Source organism: Leucopleurus acutus (assembly GCF_964270905.1).
Source record: "Leucopleurus acutus genome assembly, chromosome: X".
NCBI classification, from domain to species: domain Eukaryota; kingdom Metazoa; phylum Chordata; class Mammalia; order Artiodactyla; family Delphinidae; genus Leucopleurus; species Leucopleurus acutus.
In genome coordinates this window covers 127,415,201-127,434,010 of record NC_139148.1, presented here as the reverse complement: position 1 = coordinate 127,434,010, position 18,810 = coordinate 127,415,201, and the positions used below count along the sequence as shown (strand labels likewise).

The 18,810-nt window shown below is 42.9% G+C and overlaps 1 protein-coding gene across 3 annotated transcripts in view; it reads left to right on the top strand.

Annotated features, from left to right (window-relative positions):
• Positions 1 to 337: 337 nt before the first annotated feature.
• The window catches only part of TMEM185A (transmembrane protein 185A), a gene marked incomplete at its 5' end in the record, with an annotated part of 29,728 nt that continues 11,255 nt past the window's right edge, over positions 338 to 18,810 (top strand). The window contains 2 exons of one of the 3 annotated variants that reach the window (XM_082865223.1): positions 338 to 390; positions 16,729 to 16,905. In XM_082865223.1, the coding sequence (XP_082721349.1) occupies positions 353 to 390; positions 16,729 to 16,905 (215 nt within the window). The remainder of the gene's footprint in view (positions 391 to 16,728; positions 16,906 to 18,810) is intronic. The other 2 variants (XM_082865221.1, XM_082865222.1) reach the window with 2 other exon arrangements.

The window sequence follows — 18,810 nt, the reverse complement described above, 5'->3', positions numbered from 1 at the left end:
GCTTCCCGGTCCCTCCAGCCTCCGTCGCCCCCGCCGTCTCCTCCTCCGGGCGCGGAGCCGAGGGCCGGGGCCTCCGCGCACTGTGAGCCGGGAAAGCGGCGTCGCGCGCCGCTCGCGGCACTGCTCGGGCCTGCCGGGCGGGGCTCGGGGCGCATGCGCGGCGGCCTACGGAAGCCCGGAAGGAGGGGGGGAGGTGCGGCTCAGGTTTCTCAGGGCGGCGGCGGCGGCGGCGGCGTCGGCAACTGGGACGCGGCTCGCGCTGGCACCATGAACCCGCTGTAACGTGCAGGCTGCGCGGCGCGGGGGGCGGGGGGAGGAGGAGGAGGAGGACGGCGCGGTGAAGTTCTCCGCCATGAACCTGAGGGGCCTCTTCCAGGACTTCAACCCGAGGTGAGGCGTCGCCCGCACGGCTCGGGGAGGCACGGCGTCCGGGATGCTGTGGCGGGCGGCGGGGCCTGCCCGAGCCTCCCCGGAAAACCGATCGGCCTCGGCGCCGGCCCGCTGCCTCCTCCCGCGCCCGCTGCCTTCAGCCCCCGGCCCGCCGCCCCATCTAGAACCTCCCGGCCGCGGTCCCCGCCCCGCGGGAACCCCGCGCCTCTCCGCTTGCCCTCCCTCCCTCGTCGCTGTCCCAACTTCCCTCTCTCCGCTCCATCTTCTGGCACCCGCTGCCTGCCATGCGTTCCGCGCGCCAGGGCCGGTTCACTTGACTCGACACCCCTACCCACCACCCCAGCTGTTTCCTACAGTTCCTCCAAGCCCTTGAGGTTTCCCTTGGACGTATGCCCATCCCTCGCTTGTTTGCTTCTTTGTGGAACTGATGTCTGAAACACTGTTGAATCCTTGGAGTCCGTGTCAGGGTATGGCAGGACCTTACATAACGCTTTTGGGGGGTAAACCTGACAATTTTCCGTACACGTTTTCTCATCAGTCTTGACTGTAAGTTTATTTGCAGGAAGCAGATATTGCTGTCCTGTTTCCCAGATGGGGACTAGCCAGTGGACTGGAGGGAAGGAACACTGGCTAAGGAATCGAGCGTCTGTCCTTGGACTTGACCAAGTGTTCTGTAACTCTCTTACCTCCCCAGGCTGTGAACTCCCTAAAGCAGAGACCGTCTCCTGCTCAAATCTCTATTCCCCGCAGCTCCCACTGTATCTGCCACATAGTAGGCACTTATCAAATGTTTGTGGAACTAAACTGAACCTAAAGACCTGGATTGGAGAGCAGGCCGTATGTAACTGGGGGATCCTCTGCTCATCTGAAAAATAAGGAGTTGGCCTAGCTGATCTCCGAAGTCCACTGCTCTGTGAAGGGAGTGCCTACCTCCCTTATTTGGTGGTGGAAGGCACGCACTCAATAAACCTTTCCTATGCCAGGTCCCATGCCGTCTGCTTCAGCTGCTGAGAGGGCCCAGCGTGAGGGTGGAGAAGGGCAGGCCAATAGATGATTGACAGCACAGTGCAGTGTTGTGCTGTGGGAGCCCAGTGGAGACCACCTTCCAGGCTGCTTGTGGGGCGTGTCTTGGGAGAGAGAGAGGATGAGTGTGTGTGTGTGTGTGTGTGTGTGTGTGTGTGTTGGGAGTGCAGCCTCCTTAGGGACGCTGACATTTTAAGGTTCGAGCCGTTGTGACTTACTGGGTGCACTACCGAGTTCATGTTCTGTTTAGTCTGGAGGGCCAGTGTCCCCATCACAGTGCAGTCGTTATCACTGTTGGCCTTGAAGGCGCTCTGCATAGAGGAGCTTGTTGAGAGCAGGTAACTGAGAACTGACTGCAGCGCCTTCCTCTGCTGTTCCTAGGGGTTAGGATTGGTCTCCAGGGTAGCAGGGCTGGTGCCGGAGTTGGATCGGCCTTGTGTATCTACATTGTTTGACGATGGTGATAAGAAAGATAAGTAAAAGCTGAATTGTTTTGTGTCCTTGGGCCACTCACTTATCTGTCTGTTTTATAGGCAGAATGAGTATAATCTCTCAGCAGGATAGAGAGGCCAAATTAATGATTGATTGCAAAGCGCTTTACAAGTAGAAAGTTCCAGGACAACTTTGCAAGGTGACAGATCATTCGGAAGCCACAAAGAGCACTTGCTGAAACAAAATAGTGCTGCCCGGATAGCATCCTTAACCGTTTTTTCCTGTAGTAGCTTCTTTCTGCCCCCCCCCCGCCGCCCCGCCCCCGGAAATTGGCACAGGAAAATGACAATTAAATACCAGGTATCTAAACAGGTTTATAGTCAACATCAACGTACTTATCAACCCTTTAATTCTGTTGGGATTGAGATGCACATCTCCCTGAAAAGTTTGAAGGTCTTTTATAGGATGCCATTTTCACTTTCATTTTCCTGATGCCGTGTTGAGTCAGTGGGAGAGAGCCGTGTTTCCTCACAGTGGGGACTCCTGAGACGGTGGCCAGCTGATGTCGGCAGGTGCCAGTTCTCAGCTGGTGGTGTGTCATGTCTTGTGGGCACACCTCGTTTTCGACATTGTTCTTTAGTTTTTGCTCCATGCTGAGGAGGACCTTCCAGACAGCTCGAAGAGCAAACCGAGGGCTGGAGACAGGAGGAAACCTTGTGCCAGGGCCTCAAACCCTGGTGCTGCTTCCTCGCTCCCCGCCTGGAATTCAGAGCCAGTTCAACACCTCCCTCCTAGCCCAGCACCTTAGCACATACTGTTCTCTTTGCCGGGAGTGTTTCCCTCTCTCTCCTCTCCTCCTTACCTTGTTAGCTTCTGTTTCTCCTTGAGATCTCAGCTCACTTGTTGCTTGCCGAGGGCAGCTTTTCTGACTTCCCCGCCCAGCGCACTGCGCCCTGTTTGTACAGTCTGCGTAGTGTGCTGTGTTCCTCCATCTTACACTCATCTGTACCCTTGTTTGACTAATGCCTGTCTCCCCTATGAAACTCTAAGCTCCATGGGGGCAGGGCCATGACTCTGCGTGTTATGGTACCCTGCATATCTGGAGTAGTACCTGGCTCAAAAAGTATTTGTGGGATGGATGGATGAATGAATGAATGAACGAACGACTCACTCTCCAGAGTCACTGCCTTCCTCGTGGTCTGCGGCCTGGTTCTCTTTCCTCTCACCTTCTTCCCTCCTTCAGGATGCAGCCATTCCATTGACGAGCTGGGAACACCACGACACTAAGCAGACCATGGCTGCCTTGACTCTGTGGCTTGTGTATGTCACAGGAATAGTCACTGTCACGGTTTGGTGGGCCCCAAGGCATGGGCCATGGCTCCAGATCTCCTTTCCAACCTTTTGATCTTGGGAGTCTGAATCCGCTGCTGTATTGCCAAGGCTCTGGAAAACTACACTGACAGAGAATGATTCACAGCTGTCAACGCTCAGATGCCTATTTCCATCTGGCTCAGAACTGGTTGATCATGAGCTGCTTTTTAGTTACATAGGTTAAGGCTTGCTGAAACAGACACCCCGGACCCACCAAGTCCTTCCCTGAATGCCCAAGGCTTCCTAACAGCTAGGGAGCCCTACCTATTGAATAGGCAAACTCCTAGAAGTATACGGAATTGACAAACTTGGATCGTGAGATGTTCCTGGGAGCTAGAGATCTGGGAGTAGGTGGCATTAAGCCGGCACCCTGTCCGCACCACGGAGCCTTGGGAGTCTCTGCTGCCTTGTGCAGTTGCTGGCTCAGAGGCCCTTCAGCCCTGATAGCCAGGCAGTGCTCGAAGGCTGTGAGAACTCTGCTAGAACTTCTGAGTCAGCCGCAGTGAGCTCCAGATGGAGTGTGGTGCATCCCGCAGGTGTCCTGGACAGGGACAAAGGCTGAGGAGCGCTGCTCTGAGCATTCCGTCGTGTGGGGATGGAGTCCTGAGGTCAGTAGCATTTAGAAGCTTCCATATGCTGCAACATCTAAAGCCATTCTGGAGTCTGTGTGAGTGATCTTGTCTCTCATTTGAAGTCTGGAAACATGAATGTGATTGCGGGTAATTAACAACAGGCAGCTACCTGACCTTTAAGAGGCGTTTGTAAAGTATATGTAAAGCATTACTTCATCACACATCTCCCTGGTTCCTACTGTGTGCCAGAGATGTGCCGGGTGCCCAAAGTACAAGAGTGAATGGGACGTGGTCCCTGCCCGCTCGAGCCCGGCGGACGAAGCAGAAATGGAAACATTAAAATTCAACACGGGACAAGGCGTTCCAGGCACAAGAACCAAAGAACCAAATGCTGCGGGAACACAAGGGGCAGAGCCACTAATTCTGTCTAGCGTGGACAGGGAAGGTTCCACAGCTCGATTCTGAAGCATATAGTTACAGGCTTTTGTCAGACAAGAGGGCAGGAAAGGCATCTTAGAAGGGACAAAGTATGCAGAGGCGCGGGGTCATGGGAGGGCCTGGTGTGTTAAGACAGTGCTGCAAGGTCAGTGTGGTAGGGGCATTGCGGGCAACGCTTGTCACGTGACTTAAAAATACTACGCGTAGTGTTAACAATTACTGTAAATGTTTTTGACACATTACTGGTTTTTTTTTTAAAGCAGGCTCCAGACCCATCAATAGTGAGTGTATGTTGGTACTGTTAATGAACTCTTCACCACCCAACTGTCTGTTTATCTGTCATTCTGTCACCTCAAACTACCTATAGTAAGAAAAGCTTGTTGATTATACTGAGGTTATTAATAATAGCTATGACTTCTGGGACACCTACCACGTGCCAGGCACAGTATCACTGCTCTGCACCCATTATCTTGAACCTTCACAACAGCCCTCTGAGTTCGATATCAGCCTTGTTTTGCAGAGTCTTAGCTTGTGAATTCCCTGAAGTCACACAGGCGGTGAGGGGCCAAGTCAGGAGTCGAACAAGTTGGTTTCCTTCTGAAACCTGTGCTCTTTCCGGTATTCATGTGCCCCCCTTCTGATTTAGTAGCATCTGCCCACCCCAGCCGTGGCATAGGAGGTCCGACATACTAAGGAGCCTTCTGTTTATGAGTTGTGATCAAGCAAAGCAAACCTTGTGTTCGAGCTTACGCATCTAAATGAGTATTATCTTTCAAAGAAGTTACTTAGGGAAAAGGTAAATATATACCTACTCCATTGCTCATACCCCTTGTTACTCATTTGAAATTTCCTTGGAAGCAAATCCTGTCAGAAAATCCGTCTCATTGCTTTATAATCATATATCATTTTTTAACCAAAATAGTGCTGCCTAGTTTGATCACACATCGTATCCACTAAACTTGGCTCTGACTGACTTTTGGCCGTTTCCAAAAATCCACTCTCAGTGAAGATTTGGCACCACTGGGGGTATTCAAAAGAACGGACCGCAGGCTCTCAAGGCGATTCCAGGAGGAAAGCTCCAAAGATGGTTTGAGCAAGGAAGTGGAATTAGTGCATTGCCTCCCAGGGGGACTGTTTAAAGGAGACATGTCTCATTTGAATGCAGAATTTCTGGTTTCAAAACTATCATTCCCATTACTTACTTACACGTCTCATTTGAATGCAGAGTTTCTGGTTTCAAAAATGTCATTCCCATTACTGGCTAATTACACGCATGTTTTTCTTGGCTGTGAGTTCTTTGGAGGCCAGAATGGTGAGGTGTTCGAGAAATGTGCTGAGTGAGTGGATGTTGAGTACAGATAGACGTGAGCCATTGGGGAACTCTGTTGTAGGGGAGAGACAGTGGGCTGAGGGATTTTAGGTAGTTTCCTAGGACTTCGGGAGTGAAGCTTCCCAGTATTGAGCCTGGGGTTTCTAATTGCCTTGCCTCATCATAGGCCATGCCTGTGCGAGGAGACTAGAATTGAAGATGAAAGCCTTCAACTCTGGAGACAGGCTCTTTATAACTGACAATTCGTAGTTTGTCACCTATGACCTAATAGTGAGAAAAATGATGGCTAAATGAGATTGTCATAACTTTTCTCTTTTGTAATACCAGTAGCAGCTAAAATGGGTAAAATCCATCATTTACACAGGGCTCTCATATCCCCTTATCTCCATGAGTGGATATAGGAGCAACCCGATGAGGAGAGAGTGACCCACGCACAACCACACAGCTGGGAAACGGTTCCCACAGGCCTGGGCTCTGTCTAGTCCTCCTCAAGAGTGATTTGTTTTTATTTGGCTTTTGTACTTTCTTGTCAGTAAATGAGTTTAAATTTTGTTCATAAGGTTCTGCTCAGTGTAAGAGGTGCAGTTCCTTTGAAACGTTGGGAGAGTGTCAATTAGCAGTTTGTCAGTTGGAGCTATTCTCTAAAGTTGTAGACAGAGAGGCGCTCACAGGGATGGTCACCCAGACCATGTGTGTGTGCATGTGTGCCTGCTCCAGTTAAAGCCAGCGGCTTTCACTGGAGAAAACTGATGGGTCTAAAAAGAGTCCAGCTGCATTCTTTTGACTTGCGGAAAACAAGATAATAGAACGTTTATACGCACAGTGTCATCTCTTTACTAGGTATATTCCCTCCCTCCCTAAATCCTTTTTCCCTTCCCCCCAAGGTGGAGAGAGGGAATTTGAGGCTCCAGCAGAAAGCTCTGTGTACATTTCAGAGAGGATACTAGCTTTGTAGTTTGACCCACGTGACACTACTCAGTGATCTTGTACTGGCATTACAGACTCAGATGAAAGTGGGGTACATTCCCTTTTAAGGTGTAATTGGAAAAGTGAAATTAAGGAAGTAGTGGTTTGACGCCAGAATATCCATTGGAACCTCCATTTGCTGATTTGTGGAGAATTGAGCAGTCTGTTTCTATACTTGGATTCTGGTCTGAATGTTTCTTGAAAAGTAACTCATAGTAGTTTAGGCTTTTTTTATTTTAAATTTTTTTTTTATATTTGGAGCTTTTTATCACTCTTTTTTTTTCTCTACGGTTATCATGGTTTATTTTATTTTATTTATGTTTTTGGGTTGCACTGGGTCTTCATTGCTGTGTGCGGGCTTTCTCTAGTTGTGGCGAGCGGGGGCTACTCTCCTTTGCGGTGCGAGGGCTTCTCATTGTGGTGGCTTCTCGTTGCGGAGCATGGGCTCTAGGTGCGTGGGCTTCACTAGTTGCAGCACGCGGGCTTCAGTAGTTGTGGCTCGCAGGCTTCAGTAGTTGTGGCTCGCGGGCTCTAGAGTGCAGGCTCAGTAGTTGCGGCGCACAGGCTTATTTGCTCCATGGCACGTGGGATCTTCCCGGACCAGGGCTCGAACCCGTGTCCCCTGCATTGGCAGGTGGGTTCTTAACCACTGCACCACCAGGGAAGTCCCAGGTTAGGCAATTTTCAGTCTATTTTGTCAGTTTATTATGACTTGTGTAGAATTTCTGCCTCCAGTCTCTACCAACTACAATCTACCTTACACACTCTTCTCTACCTTCTGTCACTCTTTTGCTCAGAAAATCTTCAGTGGCCCCCTATTGCCTAGTAATAAATTCTAAGGACTTTACCTTGATATTCAAATCCCCCATTCTACCTTTCCCTTGTTTCCTCTGGTGCCTTTTCTCCTGTCTCCCCAGCACTCCCCACCCCAAGATTTACAGAACATACTCCACGTGTTCTAGTCTCCTGGGGTACAAAATACTGTCTCATGCTTTAAAGAATCGTCTTCCCTTTTTCTGGAATTCCCTATCCCCAGACCCCACCTCCTTTCCCAGCTCTCCCAGGGAAATGAACCTTCCATGTCCCAGTTTGCCATGATATATAGTTGCTTGATCCCCCTCTCCTCCTCTTAGTCTTTGAGCATCTTCGGGGCAGAGACTGTTTCTTTCCCACACGCTCAAACAGTTTTTAAAGTTTTAAGTTAGATTTGTGTGTATTTTGTATTGGTGGCCCATGATCCTTTTTTTCCCTCTGGAAAAATTCTGTACACATGTAAAGAAAGCATCTTTTGTTTGCTTTGATAGAACCATGCTATTTTTATCTACTCTAGCGTTCATTTCCGTAATTTCCTTAGGAACTTTGTCTGTTTTATCTGTCATGATTTAACAGTAGCATGTAGAAGCCCACAATGTATATTGGTATATTTGTACAAGAAATATTGTCAGATTATTTCCATATTCTATGGTCATGTTGTTAGATTTTCATTATTTAGATCTTCTTTATTAGTCATTTTAATGCTTTTTGTTTTGAAGTCTAATTGATCAAATTACTGTCCTAGTAAACTGCTTCTCTTGTCCTTACTCAGTCACAATAAACCTGTGTCATCTCCTTTCTTCTAATTGGTTTGACTTTTTTTTTTTTTTTTTGCGGTACGCGGGCCTCTCACTGTTGTGGCCTCTCCCGTTGCGGAGCACAGGCTCCGGACGCGCAGGCTCAGCGGCCATGGCTCACGGGCCCAGCCGCTCCGTGGCATGTGGGATCTTCCCGGACCGGGGCAAGAACCCGTGTCCCCAGCATCAGCAGGTGGCCTCTCAACCACTGCACCACCAGGGAAGCCCTATTTCTAGTTTTTTAAAGAGCTTCCATACTGTTCCACAAAGTGGCTCTGTCAATTTACATTAGATAGATTAATAGATAGGCCAGGTTTATTGGAGTATGTTTAACATGCAGTAACTTTTACCGTTTTTTAGTGCACAGTCCTATGAGTTTTGATAAACCCATTCACTTGTGTAAGCACCACCCAAAGACAGAGATATAGAAAAGTTCTGTCACTGCAAAATCTTCCCTCGTGTGCTTTTGTAGTCATCCTTTCCCCCAACACAGCCACGGGTAATCACGGGTGATCTGTTTTCTGTATCTATACTTTTGCCTTTTCCACAATGTCAAATAAGTGGACTCATACAGTGTGTTGTGTTTTCAGTCTGAGTTATTTTACTTAGTATAGTGCATTTGAGGTTATCCATGTTGTTGCATGCATCCCTAGTTTGTTCCTTTTTCCTGCTGATTAGTATTCCATTTGAATAGACATACCTCAGTTGGTTTAACCATTCAGCAGTTTTTGGACACTTGGGTTGTTTCCAGTGGCTATTATAAATAAAGCTGCTTTGAACATTTGAACACAAGTCTTTGTGTGGACATATGTTTTCCTTTTTCTTAAGTAAATACCTAGGTATGGGATTGCTGGGCTGTAGAGTAAGGGTATACTTAACTTTATGAGAAACTACCAAAGTGCTTTCTAAAGTGGCTACACTGCATTCCTACCAGCAATATATGAGGGTTCCATTTGCTCTACCTCCTTAGCAATGATTGTCATATGCTGTGAGGTTAAGAGTCTAGGTTCATTTTTCCCATCTATCCAGTTGTTTCAGCACCATTTATAGAAGCCCAATTGTTTCTCTATTGAATTGCCTTGGCACCTTTTACCATGTATGTACAGGCATGTTTTTGGACTCTATTCTGTTCTCTGTGTCTCTCCTGATGCTAATCCTACATTGTCTTGATTACTGTAGCTCTATAGTAAGCCATGAAAACATGCAGTATAAGTATAGTTTCTCCAACTTTGTTCTTTCTCACAATTGTTCTGCCCATTTGAGGTCTTTTGCATTTTCATATAATTTTTAGAGCGAGTATGTCAATTTCTGCAGAAGAGGCTGCTTGGATTTTCATTGGCATTGCACTGAATCTTTTTATGTATATATATTTATAGCAGCTTTATTCATAGTTGCCAAAACTTGGAAGTAACCAAGATGTCCCTCAAAGGGTGAATGGATAAATAAACTGTGGTTTATTATTTATTCCAGTGGAATCTTGTTTAACACTAAAAGGAAATGAGCTATCAAGCCATAAAAAGACGTGGTGGAACCTTAAATGCATACAGGCACACCTCGTCTTATTGCGCTTTACTTTATGGCACCTTGCTTTATTGTGTTTTTTTTCTTCCAGTTTCATTGGAATATAGGTGACATACAGCACTGTGTAAGCTTAGATACAGCATATCGATTTGACTTACATACATCATGAAATTATTACCACAGTAAGTTTAGTGACCATTAATCATCTCATATAGATACAAAAGAAAAGAAAAAGAAAAAATATATTTTTCATTGCGGTGAGGACTCTTAGGATGTACTCTCTTAACAACTTTCATGTGTAACATATGGCAGTGTTAATTACATTTATCATGTTGTAAAATACCTGTCTAATACTTATTTATCTTATAACAGGAAGTTTCTACCTTTTGACTGACTTCATCCAATTCCCCCTCCCCTAACCCCGACCTCTGGTAACCACAAATCTAATCTCTTTTTCTATCGGTTTGTTTGTTTTTGAGGTATAATTGACCTACAAGATTATGTTAGTTCCTGGTGTACAACATAGTGATTCTATATTTCTATACATTCTTAAATGATCACCACAATAAGTCTAGTTACCATCTGTCACTATTCAAAGATATTATATTATTTTTGACTATATTCCCCACACTGTACATTTCATTCCCATGACTCATTTATTTTGTAGCTGGAAGTTGTACTTCTTAATCTCCCTCACTTATTTCTCTCCTCCTTTCCTCTCCTCCCCTATGGCAACCACCTGTTTATTTTCTGTATCTATGACTCTGTTTTGTTATGTTTGTTAATTTGCTTTTTTAGAGTCCACATATAAATGCACTTATACAGTATTTGTCCTTCTCTGTCTGACTTATTTCACTTAGCATAATACCATGTAGGTTCATCCATGTTGTCACAAATGACAAGATTTCATTCTTTTTTGTGGCTGAGTAATATTTCATTACACACACACACACACACGCACACACACACACACTCCACATCTTTTTTAAACATTCATCTATCAATGGGCACTTAGGGTGCCTCTATATCTTGGCTACTGTAAATAAGGCTGCAGTGAACATAGGGGTACATATATCTTTTTGAATTAGTGTTTTTGTTTTCTTCAGATAAATCTCCAGGAGTGGAATTGCTGGATCACATGGTAGTTCTATTTTTCATTTTTTGAGAAACCTCTATACCATTTTCCATAGTGGTTGCACCAATTTATGTTCCTGCCAACAGTGCACAGGGGTTCCCTTTTCTTCACATCCTCACCAACACTTGTTATCTGTTGTCTTTTTTTTAATAATAGCCATTCTGACAGTGTAAGATGTTATCAAACTAGACTACTTTCTCATACCATATACAGAAATGATTAAAGACTTAAATGGATTAAAGACTTAAATGTAAGACCTGAAACCATAAAAATCCTAGAAGAAGACATAGGCAGTATGCTCTTTGACATCAGTCTTAGCAATATTTTTTTGGATATGTCTCCTCAGGCAGGAGAAACAAAAGCAAAAATGGGACTACATGCATTGAATCTTTTGAATAATCTGATGAGTATGGTAGGCTAAATAATGTCCCTCAAAGATACCTACTTCCTAATCCATGGAACCTGTGTATATTACCTTCTGTGGCAAAAAGGTGAATATTATCTTATATGGCAAAAGATGTAATTAAGTTAAAGATCTTGAGCTGGGGAGAGTATTCTGGATTATCCAGGCAGGCCCTAAATGCATTCATGGGTTTCCATATAAGAGGGAGGCAGAAGGAGATACTATTAGGAGGAGAAGGCAATGCGATTGAGGCAGAGAAAGAGATTTGAAGATGCTGCCCTTCTGATTTTGATGATGGAGGAAGGGGCCCAAGGTAGTGCAAGGAATGCAGCTCTAGAAACTTGAAAAGGCAAGGAATGGATTCTCTCCTAGTCTCTGGAGACATGGCTCTGCTGACACCTTAGTTTTAATGTAGTGAACCCCATTGTGGGCCTTTAGCCTCCAGAACTATAAGAGAATAAATGTGTATTGTTTTAAACCATCAAGTTCATAGTAATTTGTTATAGCAACCATAGGAAACTAATAGAGGATGTAAATTTTAACAATATTGATTTTTTTAATCTATAAAAATGGTGTATCTCTCCATTTATTTAGATCTTTAATTTTTTGGTAGTGTTAGGTTTCAGAGTATGTCTTGCACATATTTTGTTAAATTTATCTCTAAGTATTTCATATTTTGATACTGTTGTCAATGGTAGTTTTTCATAAACTTTTAATTTTAAATATTATTAGGTTTATAGGAAAGTTGCAGTAAATGATAGTTTCTTTTTTAAAAAGTGTCCATTTTCTCATTGCTAGCATATAGAAATGCAGTACATTTTTTTGTATATTTACCTTGTATCCTGCAACTTTTGCTAAATTCACTTGTTGGATTTAGTAGCTTCTTTGGTAGAGTACTTAAGATTTTCTACAGAGACATCATGTTGTCTGCAAATATCAGATTTACTCCTTCCTTTTGAATCTTTATCCCCTTTATTTCTTTTTCTTGTATTATATTTGTGGCTAGAACCTCCAGTACAGTGTTGAATAGATGTATTGAAGTGGACATACTTGCCTGGTTTCCAGTCTTAGGGGGAAGGTATTTAGTCTTTAACCATTAAGCATTTTTAACTAGGTTTTTTTCTAGATACCCTTCTAGCCCTAATTAGTTTAGAGCTTTTATCTTGAGTGAGTAGTGAATTATGTCAAATGTTTTTTCTGGAACTATTGAATAATCATATGGCTTCTCTTTTTCATTCTATTAATACAGTGAGTTACATTAACTGATTTCCAATGTTAAGTGAAACTTGCAGTCCTGGCTAAAGCACACTTAATCATAATGTAATATCCTTTTTATATATTGCTGGATTCAATATCCTGTTTTTTAGGGGTTTTACATCTGTCTTCATGAAGGATACTGGTATGTAGTTTTCTTTCTTGGTCAGGTTTGGGTATCAGGGTAATGCTGGCTTCATAAAATACTGGGAAATGTTCCCCTCTCATCTTTTTCTGCAAGAGTTTGTGAAAAATTGGTACTATTTCTTCCTTATGTGTTTGGTAGATTTTGTCTGGCCCTGACATTTTCTTTGTGAGAAGGAGTCCAACTGCAATTTCAGTTTTTTAAATAGATATAGGAATATAAATACTTCTTTTTGTGTGAACTTTAATAATATCTTTATTTCAAGAAATGTATGTGCATAAAATTGTTCATAATATCCACTTCTAATCCCTGTAATGTTTGTAGGATTTGTAGTGATGTCCCCGCTTTCATTCTTTGTATTGGTAATTTGTGTCTACTGTTTCTTTTCTGATAACTCTAGGTATAGGTTTACCAATTTTCTTGATCTTTTCAGAGAACCAGCTTTTAGTTTCATTGATTTCTTTTTTCTTATGTGGACCATTTTTACAGTCTTTATTGAATTTGTTACAATATTGTTTCTGTTTTATGTTTTGGCTTTTTGGCTGCAAGGCATATGGGATCTTAGCTCCCCGACCAGGGATCGAACCTGCACCCCCTGCAATGGAAGGCGACGTTTTAATCACTGGACTGCCAGGGAAGTCCCTAGTTTCATTGATTTTTCTCTAACATGTTTCTTACTTAGTTCATTGATATTTGTGTGTATATTTATTATTTACTTCCATTCATTTTTTTAAAAATTTCCTTCTCTTCCTAGTTTTTTAAGGTGAATCATAGATCGTTGACTTGAGAACTTTTCTACTTAGCGTTTGATGCTGTAAATTCCCCTTAAGTATTGCTTTAGCTATATCTCACATATTTTGGTATGTTGTGTTTTCACTTTCATTTAGTCCAGAATTTTAAAAATGTTCCTTGTGTTTTTTTTTCTTTTACCTATGGATTATTTAGAAGAGTATTGTTTAATTTGTAAGTATTTTGAGAATTTTTCAAATATCTTTAAGTTATTGACTTTTAGTTTAATCTCATTGTGCTTAGAGATTTACTTTGTATGATTTCAGTCCTTTTACATTTGTTGAGGATTGTTTTATGGCCCAGAATTCAATCTGTCTTTGTGAATGTTCCATGTGCACCCGAATTTGCACTTGAATTTGTATTCTGCTGTTGTTGGGAGGAGTGCTTTATCAATATCAATTAGGTCACGTTGGTTGATAGTGTTATTACAAACTTGTATATCCTTAGTAATTCTCTATGTGTTCTATCAGTTACTGAGAGAGAAGTGTTAATTTCCAGTAATAGTTGTGGATTTTTCTGTTTCTCCTTAATGTTTTAATTATTAATGTTTTCTACGTGTATTTTGAAGCTTTGCTATTAGGTACATAAATATTTACAGTTGCTAGATCCTCCTCCAACACAAATCACCTCTTTATCATTATGTATGCTCCTGTTTGTCCCTGGTAATATTCCTTGTTCAAAAATATATCTTAGGGCTTCCCTGGTGGCACAGTGGTTGGGAGTCCGCCTGCTGATGCAGGGGGCGCGGGTTCGTGCCCTGGTCCGGGAGGATCCTGTGTGTCACGGAGCGGCTGGGCCCGTGGGCCATGGCCGCTGGGCCTGCGCGTCCGGAGCCTGTGCTCCGCAACGGGAGAGGCCACAACAGTGAGAGGCCCGCATACCGGAAAAAAAAAAAAAAAAATATATATATATATATATATATATAAACCTTATATTGTGGTAGGCAGAATGGTTCCCCCAGAGACATCCAGGCCATTAAGCCCTGGAACCTATGAATATGTTATGTTACACGGTAAAGGGGATTTTGCAGATGTCTTTAAGGTTACAGTATTAGTTTTTATTGCATCTGTGACAAATTACCACAGATTTAGTGTCTTAAAACTACACAAACTTATTATCTCATAGTTCTGTAGGTCAGAAGTACAGGTACAGCATGGCTCAGTTGGATCTTCTGCTTAGAGTCTCACAAGGCTGGAATCAAGGTGTCAGCAGGGCTCTGTACCTTTCTTGAGGCTCTGGAGATTAATCTGCTTCCAAACTCATTTGGGTTGTTGTCAGAATTTAGTTCCTCATGGTTGTAGGGCTAACGACCCCATTTCCTTGCTGGCTGTCAGCTAGGAGTTATTCTCACCTTCTAGAGTCGGCTTGCATTCCTTGGCTCATGACTCCCGTCCTCCATCTTCAAAGCCAGCAAAGGCAGGTGGAGTCCTTCTCACTTTTGGAATCTCACTGACTTCCCCTTCTGCCTTATCTCTCCTCTTCTGCCACATCTCTCTGACTTACTTGTATGCCTTCCTCTTCTGCTTTTAAGGGCTCATGTGATTACATTGGACACAACTGGATAATCTGGGATAATCTCCATATTTTAAAGTTGGCTGATTAGTACCCTTAATTCCATCTGCAGAGTCCTTTCATGGTAGTACGTAGATTAGTGCTTGACTGAATAACTGAGGACAGGAATCTTGGGGAACATGTTTAGAATTCTGCCTACCACAGTTGTGGACTTTAAGATAGGAAGAGTATCCTGGATTATCCAGGTGGACCCAATCTAATCACATGAGGTCTTAAAAGCATAGCACTTTCTCTGGAAGCAGGAGCCATATGGCAAAAGAAGTCAGAAGCATGAGAAAGATTCGATATGCTGCTGCTGGCTTTGAATGTAGAGGCCTATGTTCTTGTCAGAGAGAGAACCCTAGGACCTAAGGGCAGCCTCCAGCTGACAGCCAGCAAAGAAACTAAGATCTTAGCCCTACAACCACAAGAAACAGGATTGCCAACAACCTGAATGAACTTGGAAACAGATTCTTCCCAGAGTCACCCGAGAAGAGCCCAGTCAACTGACATCTTGATTTAATTTATGAGACTCTGAGCAGAGAAACCAACTAAGCCTGTCTGGACTTCTGACACACACAGCTGTGAGATAATAAATTTGCGTTCTTTTAAGCTGCTAAGTTTGTGGTAATTTGTTATAGCAGCAATAGAAGACTAAAACAGATATTAGTAAAGTCACTCTTTCTTCTGGTTAGTGTTTGCCTGGTATAACTTTTTCTGTCCTTATTATCTATCTGTCACTTTGTAGATAGATAAAGTAGGTTTCTTATAGATAGCATATAGTTCTCTTGCTGTTTTAAATCCAGCCTGACAATCTTTGTCTTTTAATTGGTATTTAGACCATTTATATTTCATGTAATTGTCAATGGGGTTGGGTTTTAACTGCCTTCTTACTGCAGTCTGGAAATTGCCTCCAGGCAGTAAGCTGGGGCATTGATAGAGTTTATCTCCTTTGTTTTCTTTCTTTCTGCCATCACGGTCCTTCACTGCCTGTTGTTCACTGTCTGAAAACTGTTGTTTCATATATTTTGTCCAGTTTCTTGTTTAAGGTGGGAAGGAAAACTCCATCCCTCTTACGGTATCAAAGCTGGAAGTAGAAGTCCTCAACTATGTAATTTCTAATTAATATTTTAAAAAATCCTCTTCATGAAGTCCCTTTTATGTGAAATATGAGTGTATGTTTATATGTATAATCCAGTCACAAAAAGGATAATACATATACTAAAATATTACTATATATGAATATGGCAGATGGCTACCTGTTTAAAAATAGAATCAAATAATTAGTCAGTGACAGAACTTGACCATATCCTGAACCTGTCCACTGTTTTCAGTCTCCATGTCTTGATGGCTAGTTCCTTCTGCTTGGAGTGCTTCCTCAGCTCCTATCCTTTCCTGCCTGGCAGCTTTCCATGTATCCTCCAGAACCAGCTCCAGGGTCATCACCTCTCTGCTTCCCAGTCCCCCCAGACAGAATCCGTATTTCTTCTTCTGGGCTGCCGTCACACTCCACCCATAGAACCATTATGGCACAGGCCATGCTGTGCTGTAAGTATATGTTTCTGTGTGGACTCCCTCCTACCAGGAAGCCCTGGGAAGCAGGAAACTTATTTTAGTCTTCTTTATATTTGTCTTATCCTCTAACAACAGTATGTCTTCTACATAGAATTTTTGATATATGATTATTGAATTAGTGACTCTTTTCGTGTGCTAGAAAGCAATGTTGTCATTACTCCTCATTTTAATATCACATATTTGTAAGTGTGAATCCTCTTTAATCATTTTGCTTTTCTCCCAGTAAATTCCTCATCTATGCCTGTCTGCTGCTGTTCTCTGTGTTGCTGGCCCTTCGTCTGGATGGCATCATTCAGTGGAGTTACTGGGCTGTCTTTGCTCCAATATGGCTGTGGAAGTTAATGGTCATTGTTGGAGCCTCGGTTGGAACTGGAGTCTGGGCACGAAATCCCCAATATCGGTAATACTGCTTTATAAAACCTTTTGGTCTCTACTCTGAGCCGAGGGGGGGCAGTATCTTGTTTTTCACTTTATCAAAAGTCAGGACTATTTTCTTTTCTACCTCTCTGAGGTTTTCTAAGAACTATAATATAGGCAAGCTGAGTTCTGTTTTAAGTTTTTAAAAATTAAGTGTTTGCTATCCACTTTTTAACAAATGCACTGTTATTTTAGGTGCTTAAGTTCCTAGCCAGCCTACAAAAGCTTAAGTAATCTAACATGCATCCAAAGTATAGAACTGTTATACCATGCTAGACAAGGATGTATAAAACCATCATGTTTGTAGGAGCAGTTCTACAAACCACAGGTCTAGCTTTGGCCATCAGGGATATATCCTTCTCCACTCAGTCCTGGAACTGGGTCTCCCCTTGTCCCAATCTCCTAGTCCTGGGGTTTTAGGACTGTTAGTGTGGAGGAGGCAGCTTGGCCAGGAAGCAGTTAGGTCCTGAGACAGGAAAAGGTGAGACCCAGATGCCGTGAAGGAGAGCAGAGCCTTGGGGGCCGGGCAGAGGCGTACCCTTTACCTTCACCCCCACCTCCCCTCACGCCTTTCTTCTTGGACGGTGTTCTTCTGGTCCAAGTTCCTGTCGTGAGCTCACTCCAGTGTGCAGCCTGGTGCTGCTGGGGCCCACAAGAGTCTCTCTGCTCTCCCTCACAAAGTTTGGAACTTTGGAAAGGAAAAAGGGGGACTTGAGAGTGAGGGGCTGTTCTAAACCATCACCAGGAAGATGAGGAGTGAAGAAATGCCGGGTAGGCAGCTGGGGAGAGAAGAGGGGGACAGTGCAGCTGCTCATGTGAGAAAAGTGTAGAAGTGGGGACCATCTCAACTTGTTTAAATCTTTGTTATGAATTTTAAAAATGAGATTTAGATCAAGTAAAATATGTTACCGCATACGTATCTAAGAACTTGAAAATAGCTACACAAAGAGCCCTGGCAGATGGGGGACATTCATGTGTAGCTTAGATTTTTTAAGTTCTTAGGTTTTTCTTTTTTAAGATTACCTGTGTGGCCATAAATCTTTTATTTTTTATGAGGTATTTTCAGATATCTAATGTTTGCTACTCAAAGAATGAAAAGTTACATAGCTAAACATTTTAAGTTCCACTAGTTATTTAGAAGCTATCTGAACTTTTCTCTGTTGGTTACATTTAAGATTCCTTTCAAGATTCCCTTAAGAAAAGGAATTGTATGTGCGTAGTTGAATGTCCTGAATGTACAGACATGGTCATTCTAGTGTCAGTACTGTCCAATGGAACATTGTTGGGTCCTATAGAAATAACCACTGACCTCATTTTCTCTGTGTCCTAAATTTACAAGCATTTATCACCAACATGACACATCACAAATGTTCATCTATATTTTGAATGAAGCACAGTCAGCCTTGCAAATGCATTGTTAAGCATTTTCCTGATTAGTGGCCTTATTATTTTTTTAATTGTTAACCTATTAAGTCCAAGCATGATCCTTAAGCAGCTTTAACTGATTTAAAGAACAGTTTTAATGGCTCTTCTTTATCATCTGCAGGTGTCAATTCATCCTAATGGAATAGAAAGGAAAATAAAAAGGCATTCACAATTTTATCTGCATTTTAAAATAGCACCTAACAACAGTTGCTGTATTTTCTTGAAATAGCACACACTTATTCATAAAACTAGAGCTATTTTGATAGTATTGCATGAAATGTGATTTACATGGTTTTTAATTCATTGAGAGACAGGGATCGTGAGATTTAAGGGATATTTCAGATTTTAGCAGTAGAAGCAATCAGCTTAAATAATCTTGGAAGTAGTTGAACTTAAAGTTATGAACCAGAGTGTTTATGTGCACTGTCAGGAAGTAATAACTGTGGCTCTTGCTTCTGAGAAT